The 13,877-nt window shown below is 44.5% G+C and overlaps 1 protein-coding gene across 1 annotated transcript in view; it reads right to left on the reverse strand.

Moving 5' to 3' along the window:
- Window positions 1-13,877, reverse strand: part of CROCC2 (ciliary rootlet coiled-coil, rootletin family member 2) — a 186,488-nt gene that overhangs the window by 120,487 nt on the left and 52,124 nt on the right. The window contains exons 5-8 of the mRNA XM_069726780.1: window positions 12,295-12,401; window positions 9,796-9,961; window positions 5,515-5,621; window positions 4,772-4,984 (exon numbers count right to left, since the gene is read on the reverse strand). Coding sequence (XP_069582881.1) covers window positions 4,772-4,984; window positions 5,515-5,621; window positions 9,796-9,961; window positions 12,295-12,401 — 593 coding nt within the window. The remainder of the gene's footprint in view (window positions 1-4,771; window positions 4,985-5,514; window positions 5,622-9,795; window positions 9,962-12,294; window positions 12,402-13,877) is intronic.

Raw genomic sequence — 13,877 nt, forward strand, 5'->3', positions numbered from 1 at the left:
GGTGAGAGGGTATCGCAAGTGATATAGACTACTTAGCGCAGTCCTGGAAGTGCGGCTAGACAGTCAGCCAAACAGGGCAGGACGACCACGCCTCTAGGGTGCAAGAGGAACATGACAGCCACCATGAGCCTTGGGAACACTCTGGGTGCGGTAGCAAGGCCGAAGACAAGGTCGTGACTTCAAAATGCTGCTCACCAATGGAAAAGCGAAGGAATTTTTGAAGAGGGTAAGCATCCCGAATGTCGATAGATGCCAGAAACTCCACCTTTTTCTGTTGAAGTAATGGCTGAGCGGAGGAACTCCATTCGAAGAAGGAGAACCTTGTGAAATGTTGTTAGAAGTTTGAGGTCCAGGATCGGTCCTACTTCTCGTTCCCCTTTATGGAACCAAGATCCCTTAGATCTAGACTGTCCTGGACAACCCTTCCACTGCTGGTCGGGGCTGTAGGAACGTACGATCCTTTGTTAGTCTCCCGCTCAAAAGATTTGATTGACCAGTCGTACTGTCTTCAGGAAAGGGTTACTGGTGTGAATCAAAGTAGTTAAGGTCTCCAGCCAGGAGACCATTGCTCTAGCAATCCATGCGGCAGCTAGGGAGGGTAGAGCGCTGGACCCGAAGCCGCAAAACGGAATGAACCAGATTTGCTATCTGACAGACTGTGGCATTTTCAATTGATGACACATCGGGCAGGGATACTGGTAGGTATACCACAGGAGATTCTACCCAGTAAATGTGCCAAGTGGCAGAATGCGCAGCTACATCCAGCAGGTCATAGTCTCTTGCTATCGCCGCTCTCTTTTGATGGTGCAGAGTTAAAAATATGAACCCTCGATCCACCATCCTCTTAACAGGGAAGTGGAGAGGGATCATCCGCCTTCTTGCATCTTCTTATAAATAGTGGTGATGCAGAGGGGGGTGCTCCGATGCCCGACGGTGCCTCTGTACATCCACAGAGTTCAGGTCTCCGGGTGGACAGGACAGGTTGTCTGGCGTTAGGCCTGGATGCAGAAGAGGAGACATGGAGGCAACACTCCGTGTGCCCATCTGTTGATGGTGTGGGGAGATCGGTGCCCTTTAAAGGGTCCGTTGCCCTTAAAAATCAGACCAGGCATGGCATCCCACGTAGAGGCTTCTGTCCAGTGAATCGCATATCTGGACTGGATGGCAAATGCTCTACGAGGGGGTTTAGTCTCCTTATGAGGGACACTGCGTAGTCTAGAGCAGGACCGGAGTCCTCGTCAATGTACAGAGATTAGTTGATGATATAAATAGGCGAGTTCATCCTTTACTGAAGCTCTGGCAAGTCCAGGTCCAAAGCAATATCCGATCCGTGTTCAGAGTCTTGTTCTCAGCAAATCCTTGGAGAGAGATCATGAAATGAAAACTTCCGTTTTCTTGATGCCTGTACTTTTCTAGACGCCTGTACGTTTCTAGAATACTCGTGGCCCTTGCTAGCCGACGGATCCCATGTAGGAGAGGGACCATGTATATCGGTCCTGCGAGCATTCCGAGCCACAGAGGGATCACGGAGGGATTCAATCTCTTGGTCAGAGAAACCATGGGTTGCGGCAGTGACGAAGTCCACTGGGGGGATTTCAACTGCGGCCTATTCTGGCTGAAAAAGCTGGGGACTAAATTTATGGAGCCTGCAGGTGGAGCGCGTCGGCGGGCTGCGATGTAGCACCGAATGATTGCCACTGGCATCCAGCTAGCAGCACCTCTCCCTAGGGACCAGGACCACACCTTCCCACGCAGGCAGCATGAGGAAGGAAACTACTCACCGCCACCGAGCAGAGATGCATCCTCTATTGCGAGGGAATATGCTCAATCGATCCTCTCTTTGCTGGGGGATGGAGAGCCTCTGTCCATCTTCATATGTGCCTGCCGCAGGGGACTTACGGATACGCCTGCCGCAGGGGGCTTACGGCTACTGTGGGGACTACATGACGCAAACAGGTGAGGGCTTAAATGTGGAGGAGCCCGGGAGATGCCCATAAGAGGTATACTCTATGAGCTTGCCATCTTACAGGGAGGAGATCGGGACCATATAGGAACCGTCGCCCTAGCATAGATTAGGCGTGCCCCAGTCGTCACAGGAAAGGTGTGGGGAGGTATACTCGCCGTGCTCGCCTTTTGATGGTTCGGGGGAGAGCGGACCCTAGAAAGGAATCCGTCGCCCCCTTCACTCCGTTAATTAAAAAATAAAAATTTACAGAAAATAAAAATAAAATAAAAACGTTGGGGTCTGAACCAGACCCGTGTGCCTCCTACGGACACTAAGCAAGAACTGGTTAGCTGAGAGCCAGCAGGAGGGTGTATACTGCAGGGGAGGAGATCACTTTCTTTGTATCACTTAGTGTCAGCCTCCTAGTGGCAGCAGCATACACCCACGGTCTGTGTCCCCCAATGAGGCGAAGGAGAAATATATGTAGCTACGGTCCCTATATCACTGGGTTCGGCTAGTGGATACATATAGAAGCTTAAATGCCAATAAAAATATCAATTTTTATTCATAACAAAACATGATAAAAACCTTAACAATTCTAATAGTAACCAGTGGTGAGACATGTGACAGAATAATACTGTCTGCATACGGGAATACAGCGATTTTGTACATGTATTATATGCTGTCTGTAGCCATTTAGGCTCCTCATTTGTCCATTATTTAATGATAAATTCTCTAATATAGTATTATTTATATGTGGGCTTTACTCTACACTTACTACTATGTAGGTACTTTTTTGCTATATTTTTTGTACATTTTTGGAGTTACTATCTTAGGCATTTTTTGATGTGTATTATTTTCTGTGGTATATTCCCGTATGCAGACAGTATTATTCTGTCACATGTCTCACCACTGGTTACTATTAGAATTGTTAAGGTTTTTATCATGTTTTGTTATGAATAAAAATTGATATTTTTATTGGCATTTAAGCTTCCTGATTGCTTTTTTCTGATATATTATGTATTTTGGAAGTGCCGTTCTTTATTTAGGCCTAGTATTGGGTTAATGGATACATATAGATCCTATTGTACAACATTTTATATATTAAAGGCATTGTCCAGTACTTTTATATTGATGGCCTAGTGTTAGGATAAGTCATCAATATCAGATTGCTGGGGGTGCGATGATTGGGGGTCCCTCTAAATTCCCTGCCTGCAGACACTATACAGTTGACAGTGGTGTGCTCCACAATTGATCATATCTGGCTGCTAACGGCATTGGAAATAGATGATTGCCTGGCTAACACACCCACCGATCCAATATTGATGACCTATCCTAAGGATAGGCCATCAAAATAAAAGTACAAGACAATGCCTTTAATCAGAAATATGCCTATAAATTTGAAGTATGGGGAAGATGGGCGGAGGTAACAGACATGGCTAGACATGTACTGATTAGTCACATTATTCTTGTTCAGGGTTCTATAAAGTGGTTGTCCAATCTAAAACAAGTGGCTGCTCACTTTCCCAAGTCCCGCACGCTCGGTGCCTTGGGGTGATCCTTGACTCTGCCCTTTCTTTCAAGCCACATATCCAAGCCCTTGCCTCCTCCTGCCGATTCCAACTCAAAAACATTTCCCAGATCCGTGCATTCCTTGACCATGAAACCACAAAAACACTAGTGCATGCCCTTATCATCTCCTGCCTCAACTATTGCAACCTCCTACTCTCTGGCCTAATCTCTGCTTCTCGACTAATCCCCCTGTCTCCCCGTTATTCCCCAGCCTCTCCTCTCTACCAGGCCCTTCATTGGATTCCTATTTCCCAGAGGCTACAGTTCAAAACACTAACAATGACATACAAAGCCATTCACAATCTGTCTCCTCCATATACTGTATCTGTGACATGGTCTCCCGGTACCTACCTACACGCAACCTTCGATCGTCTCATGATCTCCTTCTCTACTTCTCTCTCATCTCTTCCTCCCACAACCGCATCCAAGACTTCTCCCGTGTTTCCCCTATACTCTGGAACTCTCTATCCCAACACATCAGGCTCTCGCCTACCACGGAAACCTTCAAAAGGAACCTGAAGACTCACCTCTTCTGACAAGCCTACAACCTGCAGCGATCCTCTGTCTGCTGAACAGCCACATGACCAACTCTACCCTCTACTAGTGTATCCTCAACCATCCCCTGCAGACTGTGAGCCCTCGCGGGCAGGGTCCTTTCTCCTCCTGTACTTGTGTGTGCCTTGTTTTACTTATGTTTATTGTCTATATTTGCCCCATTCACATGTACAGCGCTATGGAATACATGGCGCTATAAAAATGTATAATAATAATAATAGTTTGGGTACCATTTTGTATGTCTTAGTTTACACTGTCTGAAAATAAACAGTATTAGTAAATAGATCCCTTTATCAAGGAGAATAACGCTCACAGATCCCCACTGGAACATGTTGGGAATATTGTGAGTAGAGTTGAGCGAATATGTTTGGATTCGGTCGCTGAACCTGAATTTGCCATATTCGTGGCATATTGTTACCCTATTAGTGCTGAATGTATGCTTGATGATCGGTTCTGAACATATTTGGTCATTTCTACTCCCGTTGACTCCAATGACATTCGGCTGTGTTCGGCGAATATTGCACAAACAATATTGGCAGCCGATCATAATCGGAACCAAATTTTGAAAAATTCGCTCAACTCTAAATGTGAGTGTTACGACCTGGTCCCCATAAGCAGAATACAGCCTGTACATCACCAAGGAGTCCTGAGATATCCTACTGAAGGTCTGGTCTAGAATCTAATGCCGGGTGCTACTACCTGGAGTTCAGCTCCACTTTCTCAGCATCCCACTGACTCTGCAGCTGAATCATCTGTCTCACTTTGTCTCGGAGCTGCTGCTCCAGGCGCGCTGTATGAAGAGATGCTCCAGCAGCATTTTGGGAAAGGCGGAGATTTGAGTCCAAATTCAGACAGGCTGTATGCATGCGACGTGAGCTACGGGAAATGTCTGTCTTCATTTCAGCAAGACCCCTGAAATATGCAAATAAATATTACACAAAAAATGAGTTATATCAATACTTTAAAGGGTTATATAAAAAATATGACTATAACTTATTATCCATTAGAGATCTGACCAATGGGACCCTCTGGGATCCTAAGAATGGAGTTCTGGAACAAGAGAACAAACAAGACTATACAGCCCATTCTTGAATGGAGCAGAAGTGTGCATGCTCGACCTCCCCTCCATTCAATTTCCATGGGATTGCTGCAAATAGCAGATTCTTGTGCGTTGTTTTCTCCTGCAGTCTTATAGACCGTGGCGTTGAGCATAGACACTTCTGCTCCATCCAAGAAGGGGCATCAGAGCCGGATACTTATGATTGTGGTTGGCCAGAGCGGTCGGACCGCCAGCAATCAGTAAGTTATCACCTATTCTGTAGATACACCTACAATAACCCTCTAATATCATGCTGTGTAAACTACATTCCACTGTCAGAAGGCTTCTCTCACACTATTCACCTGTATGTTATTTATGTATGTCAGTGCAGCACGTTCTTTACCTCTCAGCCATAGAACGCGTATCCAGAAACTGATTGCGCAGTGCTGCTGTCTGCCGCCACAAGGTCAGGATGCTGTTCTGTTCATTTCCCAGATATGAAGTATAAGTCTGAAAACATAAAAACAAGAAAAATTCAGAACCACCAATAATGCCCCACCTAAGGCTCCGTTCACACCAGTGTTTCCTAATTCTATTGTTCTGCTTGGTCATAGCAGCAGAATAATGATAATAATGGTAGTGCCAGATACTTCATAAAATGGACACCATTGGTGCTTGACAAACCGCAATGAGAACAATAGAATTCAAGGCAAGGGTCAGAAGGCCATAGATTCCCTCATCCAAGTGAATCGGTCCGATAATGCAAATGACACTCGGATCAAGCTCTGAGCAGAGTTTCTTCTGAGTGTCAGCATAGTGTGACCAGATTCTCCCAGATGAGCGAAGCAGAACACACTGTGAGGAGAAGATGGAGAACAACATTTCTCAATTTTGTGAGTCTGTAGAAATCTGACTACACTCAGATGTCATCCGAGTGCAGAACGATGTTTTCCATGCACCCATAGACTTGAATGGGTGAGTGGCCTCCAATTTCAAAGCGAATGAAGTGACGTGAGACTTTTTTCATTAACAGATTCTGTCACTGAAAAAAAAGGGCATCACAACTGCCCTAATGAATAACACAAAAAATCGGATAGCACTTGTTTGAAGTATGCGCTGGTGTACAAAAGAGTTTCTGTCATGGTGTCTGTTAACCCTTATCCGGCTGAATAGGTACAATTGTAACTATTCCGTTTTAAAATTGCAATAACTTTTTTTTGAAAAGACGTAGAGGGCTGAAATTTCGTGACATCTCTACATTTTTGGTCCAGAATATATTGGCCAAATTTCAATAAAATATCTCCACCCGCTTCCGAGATAAGGGGTCGAGATCTTTTTGCATCCATAACAAGCTGCATAGGTACAAATGTACCTCATATATTTTGAATGAAGATAATGCAAGGGAAAAAGCATAAATTTTTTTTTAATGATAATGCTATTTAACTATTATAAACAAGTAAAAAACTGTTCATTTACATTATAAAAGAAAATGTAAGAAACTTTTTTTTATTGATTTTCTTTGCAAGTAATGCATGTTGGCTTTGCTACAGAGTGTTCATCGCAAATGGGTTTCACACAAACCACACAAGACTTTCTAGTCTTGCGTTGTTTTCGCCTCAGGTCTCTGCAGACATAGCAACTACCAACAACAGGGGAGGGTCCACGACTACCATGAGGTATTTTGGGGCCAGCTGCTGGCTGCGATGCTACCACAATGCATCGTCCAAGCACCATTTCTACTGCACCTCGAAGAAAATGGTTTCTCATTATCATTTTGTTTGTACTACTATCTTCAATTGCAATCATACACAGCTGATTTGCGAGATCTTTCAGGAACTTTCTTCGTTGATCCTTTGCCCTGAAGCTTGGATTGTGTTCTCTGTAGATGATGTAGGATGCGGAAACTAGATCCAGCATTACTATCACTCATGATGACTTGCTAGATGAATTTTGGCTTCGTATTTTGTGCTGAATATAAATAAAACATCGTAAAACAATATGTAGATACTAATTATTATCCATTTTTCGTATAAAAATTATACCTATAGTGATAAGTTTCATACAAAATATATGTAAGCCAAGTCCAGGCTGAAAGACAATTTGACTGTTCTGTCCCCACATAATGAGAATAAAGGTATAACTGGCTGTTAGATACTGTGAGACTTTCCTACCTTCGTTTCCAAGAAATTGAAGACTTCACAAGCCTAGAAATGTGTGCTCACAGCAATGAGATGAACAGCAAAATGGCTAATGAGAGGAGGGAGGCAGGAAGACAAGTAGAAGCCACTCCCAGTTTGAATTAACTTAATTGACAGCAACATAAGTGACCAGTAACAACACTGAACAATAGATATCAGCATAACATTTGTAGCTGAATGAACTTTAGTTTCTGAAACCAAGTAAAGTCTTCCCACAGTGGAGGTATATGTGAAGGTACAATTGTACCTATGCAGCCTGTTAAGGTTGTAAAATTATGCAGCCTGACAAGGGTTAAATAAAAAAAAGCATCATTTTTTTTTGTAAGTCCAGTATTTTTGCTTAGATCTGTGGCAGAGGGTTATGTAAACTTTACATGGTAGAAAGCTAGAACGTGTTACCACATTTATATAAGGGCTCAAGCACACGACCGTATTATTGTTCGAAGGGTCATCTGAGAAATCATCAGATCACACTCAGACCAATGTTGGTCTATGGGGACATGTACATGTCCCATTTTTTCCTTGGACGGAGATAGAGAAAACAATCTCAGCATGCCCAAGCTTGATCTGATATTCGGAATGCACTCGGCCATACAAATCAATGACTTTGTGGAAAACATCCGACTGAACTGGGATGATATCTGAATGCAGTCTGATTTTCATGGTTTGACAGAATGGAGAAGATGAAGACATTTTTCCTCTCTATCTTCTCCTCATGCGAGAGAATTGGATCGCATTGTGCTGACACTCTAATCAGAGTCTGATCAGAGTGTAATTTGCATAGTGACCCCGATTCCCTAGGATGAGAGAACAAACCCTTGTCTACATCTGGCCTAAAGGCTATTTAAAATTGCTCAAAGTTTCAGCCAAAGTTTCATCGATGACGTTAGTAAGATTACTGCAGTTCACAGCTGCTGGGTTTCAAGCGGCGCGAGCGCCGGAATGATGAGCGGTAACGTTACCACTCATCATTGTGGCTCTCGCACTGCCCTCTGTGTGATCCGGCAGCCGTGAACTGCGGTAACCTTACTGACATCACCGCTGGTCACAGCAGCCGGGTTCTCCCAGAGCACAGCATGAGAGACGGCATTGGCTACTGCTCCTGTCTATGGAGCTTAGTTCTCTGAGCGGGGCTCCGTAAACTGGACAAAGAAGACGGGATTGTCGTGGGACCTCCATTTTATGGATTACGGTGGACTGCTCTGGATTATTATTTTTTTTATAAATGGGTGAACTAGGCAAATTGTCATGGAGTGATTTTTATAAATAAAAAACTTTTGTGTATGTGTGTTTATTTCTTTTGACTATTGGGTTAGTAACAGGGATGTCTGACAGACTAGGGCTTGATGTCAGCGCCAATGCACCAGGGCAATCGGGAAGACTTAAGGTTAAGAGCCAGAATTGGCGCATCTAATAGATACACCGTTAGGCTGGGAAGGGGCCAATCCATTGACCTTCCCAGCGTATTAATATCAGCCCACTGCTTAGCCTTTGATGGTTATTAAAAATAGGGTGACCCCACGTCATTTTTTTAGGGTCCCCTTTTTAATAACCAGTAAAGGCTAAGCAAACAGCTGTTAGCTTATATTAACAGGCTGGGAAGCTCCCTGGTTATTGGGCCTTTTCCAGTCTAATAATATAAGCACGCAGCTGCGTGCTTTCCCTTAGCTGGTTATTAAAAAATATGGGGAATCCCACATCTTTTTTTATCAATATTGTATTTATTTAATAGGTTAAATAAAGCTAAGCAACCTTTAGTGCCACATGAAAGGCACTAAAGGGTGCTAGTTTATTATATGTAGAGGGCTTGGGACATTAAATTTCTAAATATCTATCTATCTATCTATCTATCTATCTATCTATCTATCTATTGTATCTATCCGATCTACCTATTTGTCATATGGAGGGGGCTTTACCCTTCCCGCTCACACAGAATCTGCAGAAGGAGAAAGAGCTTACAATCTCAAACCGTTTTGGAAGTTGAACCACACTGAATATATGGTGTAGTAAGAGAAGCTAATTAAGATACAAAGAGCTAACCATTCAAGTTCCTTTTGAAACTAGAGGCTCCTGTACCGAGGTAAATAAATATATATTCCAGGCGTTGGAATCGGTTGTATATTTACAATATGCTCACTGTGAGTTCTCCAATAACCGGTCTATTAGTGGTAACAGCCGCAGCCTCCTCCATTAATTGTCGGTCAATTGCGTAATTGTCAAGAAAAATAGGGGGCTGCAGAGGGCTGTTAGTGACAAAAAGGTAACAGGGTAGGTGGGTTCAGCATGACCTCCCCCCCCCTACCCGAATGTGATCTTTGACAAATCGGTGGCAGCGGTGGGATCTGTGGGATCTCTCCTGTGTCATCCTTGATACTATTCTATATTTCTATTCTAGCTATTCTAACGGTTCGGGCTGTAAATTTACTGTACTTGGCTATTTAACAATGTGTTGTGAGATCTTGTGATAGAATGAAATGGAAAATCACCTCTCTTTCTTTCCTCCACTCAGCCTCTTGCTTCTCCATCTCATCCTGTGATCTGTGCAGGTCGGCGGTGAGTTTCCTCATCTCCTCACTCAATTTTTCATTTGTTAGCTTTAGCTGGTCCATCTGCTCCCGCAGGGTCATATTAACCTCTGCTAGGCTGTTGCTCCTGTAAAAATGTGGGCTCAAATTAGACATATATAACAGATCCATCTAATATGTGTGTAACATTTTTAGGCTATTTAATAAATTTGGATTTCTCCAACATGTAATGAGTACGTTAAAGGGAACCTGTCACCCCGAAAATCGCGGGTGAGGTAAGCCCACCGGCATCAGGGGCTTATCTACAGCATTCTGTAATGCAGTAGATAAGCCCCCGATGTTACCTGAAAAAGGAGAAAAAGACGTTAGATTATACTTACCCAGGGGCGGTCCCTCTGCTGGTCAGGTCGGATGGGCGTCTCCGGTCCGCTGCGGCGCCTCCTATCTTCTTTCCATGACGTCCTCTTCTGATCTTCAGCCACGGCTCCGGCGCAGGCGTACTTTGCTCTGCCCTCTTGAGGGCAGAGGATAGTACTGCAGTGCGCAGGCGCCGGAAAGGTCAGAGGCCCGGCGCCTGCGCACTGCAGTACTTTGTCTGCCCTCAACAGGGCAGAGCAAAGTACGCCTGCGCCGGAGCCGTGGCTGAAGATCAGAAGAGGACGTCATGGAAAGAAGATAGGAGGCGCCGCAGCGGACCAGAGACGCCCATCCGACCTGACCAGCAGAGGGACCCCCCTGGGTAAGTATAATCTAACGTCTTTTTCTCCTTTTTCAGGTAACATCGGGGGCTTATCTACAGCATTACAGAATGCTGTAGATAAGCCCCTGATGCCGGTGGGCTTACCTCACCCGCGATTTTTGGGGTGACAGGTTCCCTTTAATATGTGTTTTTTTATTTCAGATTTGTTTCTGTTGGAAATTGTGTTCTACATACAATGGCATAGCGTGAGATGCCAGTTCCTGGGGAAAGGCAAGTATTTTGAACCCCCAAACCAGTAGAACATCAGCACTCCCTTAGTTCTTTCCACCAGTTCAGTATTGAATCCCTTATCCCCGAAACACGTGTATATTAAGAAAATATTGATGTGATTACAGTTTGCCCTTGAACACTTTAGATGCTTTATGATTTATTTATTTTTATTTTAATACATTTTTTGTATATTTTTAATGTAATATTTTATTAGCCTAGCCCTAAACCCAACCTTATCCCTAACCCCAAACCTAGTCCTTATTTTAATCTTTAATCCTAGTTCTAATCCTAACCCTAGTTTTAACCCTAACTGTAGTTTTAATCTTTCGTTCTAACTTTAGACCTAATCCTAGATCCTCACAGCGAACAAATAAGTGGCAAATGGTGGTGGTGTAAGACATGTCAATTGGTTTATTTCAAACATAAAGCAGAACCTGAACCTAGGCTTAACAGTGCCTAGGCCTATTGGCTAGGAGCAAGACTATCTCTCTGCCCCACCATCTGAAGGTAGGATTGCCAATCAGCTCTTTTTGCCCCTACTTGTAGCCATCTGACTACTAGGACAGTCAGCAGTGCCATAATTCCACCCTCCAAGACAAGAGTCTGACTCACTTTCAGTTACAGTCCCTTAAATGCCCCTATGGCTTTGGCCACACACCAATTAGTTTTTTCTCACTGTTAGGCTTCTTTCACACTTGCGTCGGTACGGGTCCGTCGCTAAGCGTCGGGCCGACATACCGACGCACGTTGTGAAATTTGTGCACGACGTGGGCAGCGGATGCAGTTTTTCAACGCATCCGCTGCCCATTCTGAAGTCCGGGGAGGAGGGGGCGGAGTTCCGGCCGCGCATGCGCGGTAGATAATGGGGGACGCGACGAACGAAAAAACGTTCCCTTGCACGTTTTCTCGTGACGACGGTCCGCCAAAACATGACGGATCCATTGCACGACGGACGCGACGTGTGGCCGTCCGTCGCGATCCTTCGCTAATTCAAGTCTATGGGAAAAAAACGCATCCTGCGGGCACTTTTGCAGGATCCGTTTTTTCCCCAAAACAACGGATTGCGACGGATTAAAAAAAACGCTAGTGTAAAAGTAGCCTTAGACTCCAAATTGACAATGCCTCCGCATATCCGGGATCTATCACGAATGTAAACAGGAGCTTCTAAAGAGATATCTAATACCTGATGAGGTTAATGTACTTACTTTAAAAATCCATATCAGAATGGCTTTATAATCCTAAATAAATAAATAAATAAAATAATCCTGAAAACAAATTAGGATTTATACAGGATTATACAGATATTCTGACATTTACTTACAAAGTAAGTATAGCAGCCTCATTGAGTGTCAGACACAAACTGATTTATACCATGTATAGGTCATCAATATCATTAGCCTGGATAACTTCTTTAAGTTTTTTATCTTTACATTGTTTGGGAGGAGCAGTGAGGTGTGAATTGCTTCTTACATGATTGCTCCTGGTCATACCTCTGCTGCTCTTCCTCCAGCCTTGTCATGGCGCTCTTAACCTCTGTGCTGTGATCCTTATCCATTCTGTGGAGAGTAGACTCTGCTGAATCCAGTTGTACCTTTAACTATTAAAAACACAGTCAAAATACTGTTAAACAGTAATCGTTCTAAAATATTTACCAAGATTGTAAGATTGACTCTAATGAACAATGTTCTCAAAATTAAAATAAACTTAAGGGTGCGCTCACATCTGCATTTAAACTCGGAGAGTGCAATGTTAGAAAACCTCGCATTACACTTTCTACAATGTTAGGGCAGTCCCACACGTCCAGATAATTCCGGAAAAAATCGGTACCGGAATTATCCGTGTCCGTGTGCCCCTGCGTTTATGTGGTACATCAGTGTGGCACACGTGCGGCACACGTGTGCCGCCCGTGTGCCCACTGGGTACCACACGGAGCGTGCAGGAGACAGCGCTAAAATTTAGCGCTGTCCCCTGCATCGTGTTGAAACCGCGACTCATATCTTCTGTGCAGCAGCGTTTGCTGCAGAGAAGATATGAATAATCCTTTTTTTTTAAGTTTTTCATGTATAAAATAAAGGTCCATGTCCCCACCCCCTGTGCGCCCCCCCGCTGTTCTGAAAATACTCACCCAGCTCCCTCGTTGGCTGTCGCTGCTTCCTCTCCTGGCCGCACCTTCTACTGTATGCGGTCACGTGGGGCCGCTCATTTACAGTAATGAATATGCGGCTCCACCCCTATGGGAGGTGGAGCCGCATATTCATGACTGTAATCGGCGGCCCCCAAGTGACCGCATACAGTAGAAGGTGCGGCCAGGAGAGGAAGCAGTGACAGCCAACGAGGGAGCTGGGTGAGTATTTTCAGAACAGCGGGGGGGGGGGGGGGGAACAGGGGGTGGGAAGGGGTTGGGCACATAGATCTTTATTTTAAACACGATTATTCATTTATTCATATCTTCTCTACAAACGCTGCTGCAGGGAAGATATGAATCGCGGCTTCAGCACCAGCGGGGGGGACAGCGCTTAATGTAGCACACGGACTGCACACGGACAACATCCGTGTGCGGTACGTGTTTTACACAGACCCAATGACTTTAATGGGTCCGTGTAATACGTGCGCTCCCACGAACACTGACATGTCTCCGTGTTTGGCACACGGAGACACGGTCCGCAAAAAATCAATGACATCTGCACAAATGCATTGATTTTTATGTGTCTACGTGTGTCAGTGGCTCCGGTATGTGAGGAAACTGTCACCTCACATACCGGAGCCACTGACGTGTGAAACCGGCCTATGTCAATGAGGGAGAGCTCATCTGTAAGTTGGGATGAGGAAAAACTTGCAGCATGCTGCGTATGTCCTTGTAAAACAGCCGAGACCCACCAATGAAAGTCAATGGGTGCAAGGAAAAAAATGCACGGCACACAGGCCATGCACATCCATCTCATAGGAAACCCGACATTTCATCAACCAAGTACAGTAAATTCACAGCGTGATCTGTCGGAATAGAACAGAATAGACATATACGGTAGATAAAATAAAAGAAAACAATGGCGTCAGGGTCCCTCAGATTTTTCTT

This window comes from Ranitomeya imitator, chromosome 5 (genome assembly GCF_032444005.1).
Source record: "Ranitomeya imitator isolate aRanImi1 chromosome 5, aRanImi1.pri, whole genome shotgun sequence".
NCBI classification, from domain to species: domain Eukaryota; kingdom Metazoa; phylum Chordata; class Amphibia; order Anura; family Dendrobatidae; genus Ranitomeya; species Ranitomeya imitator.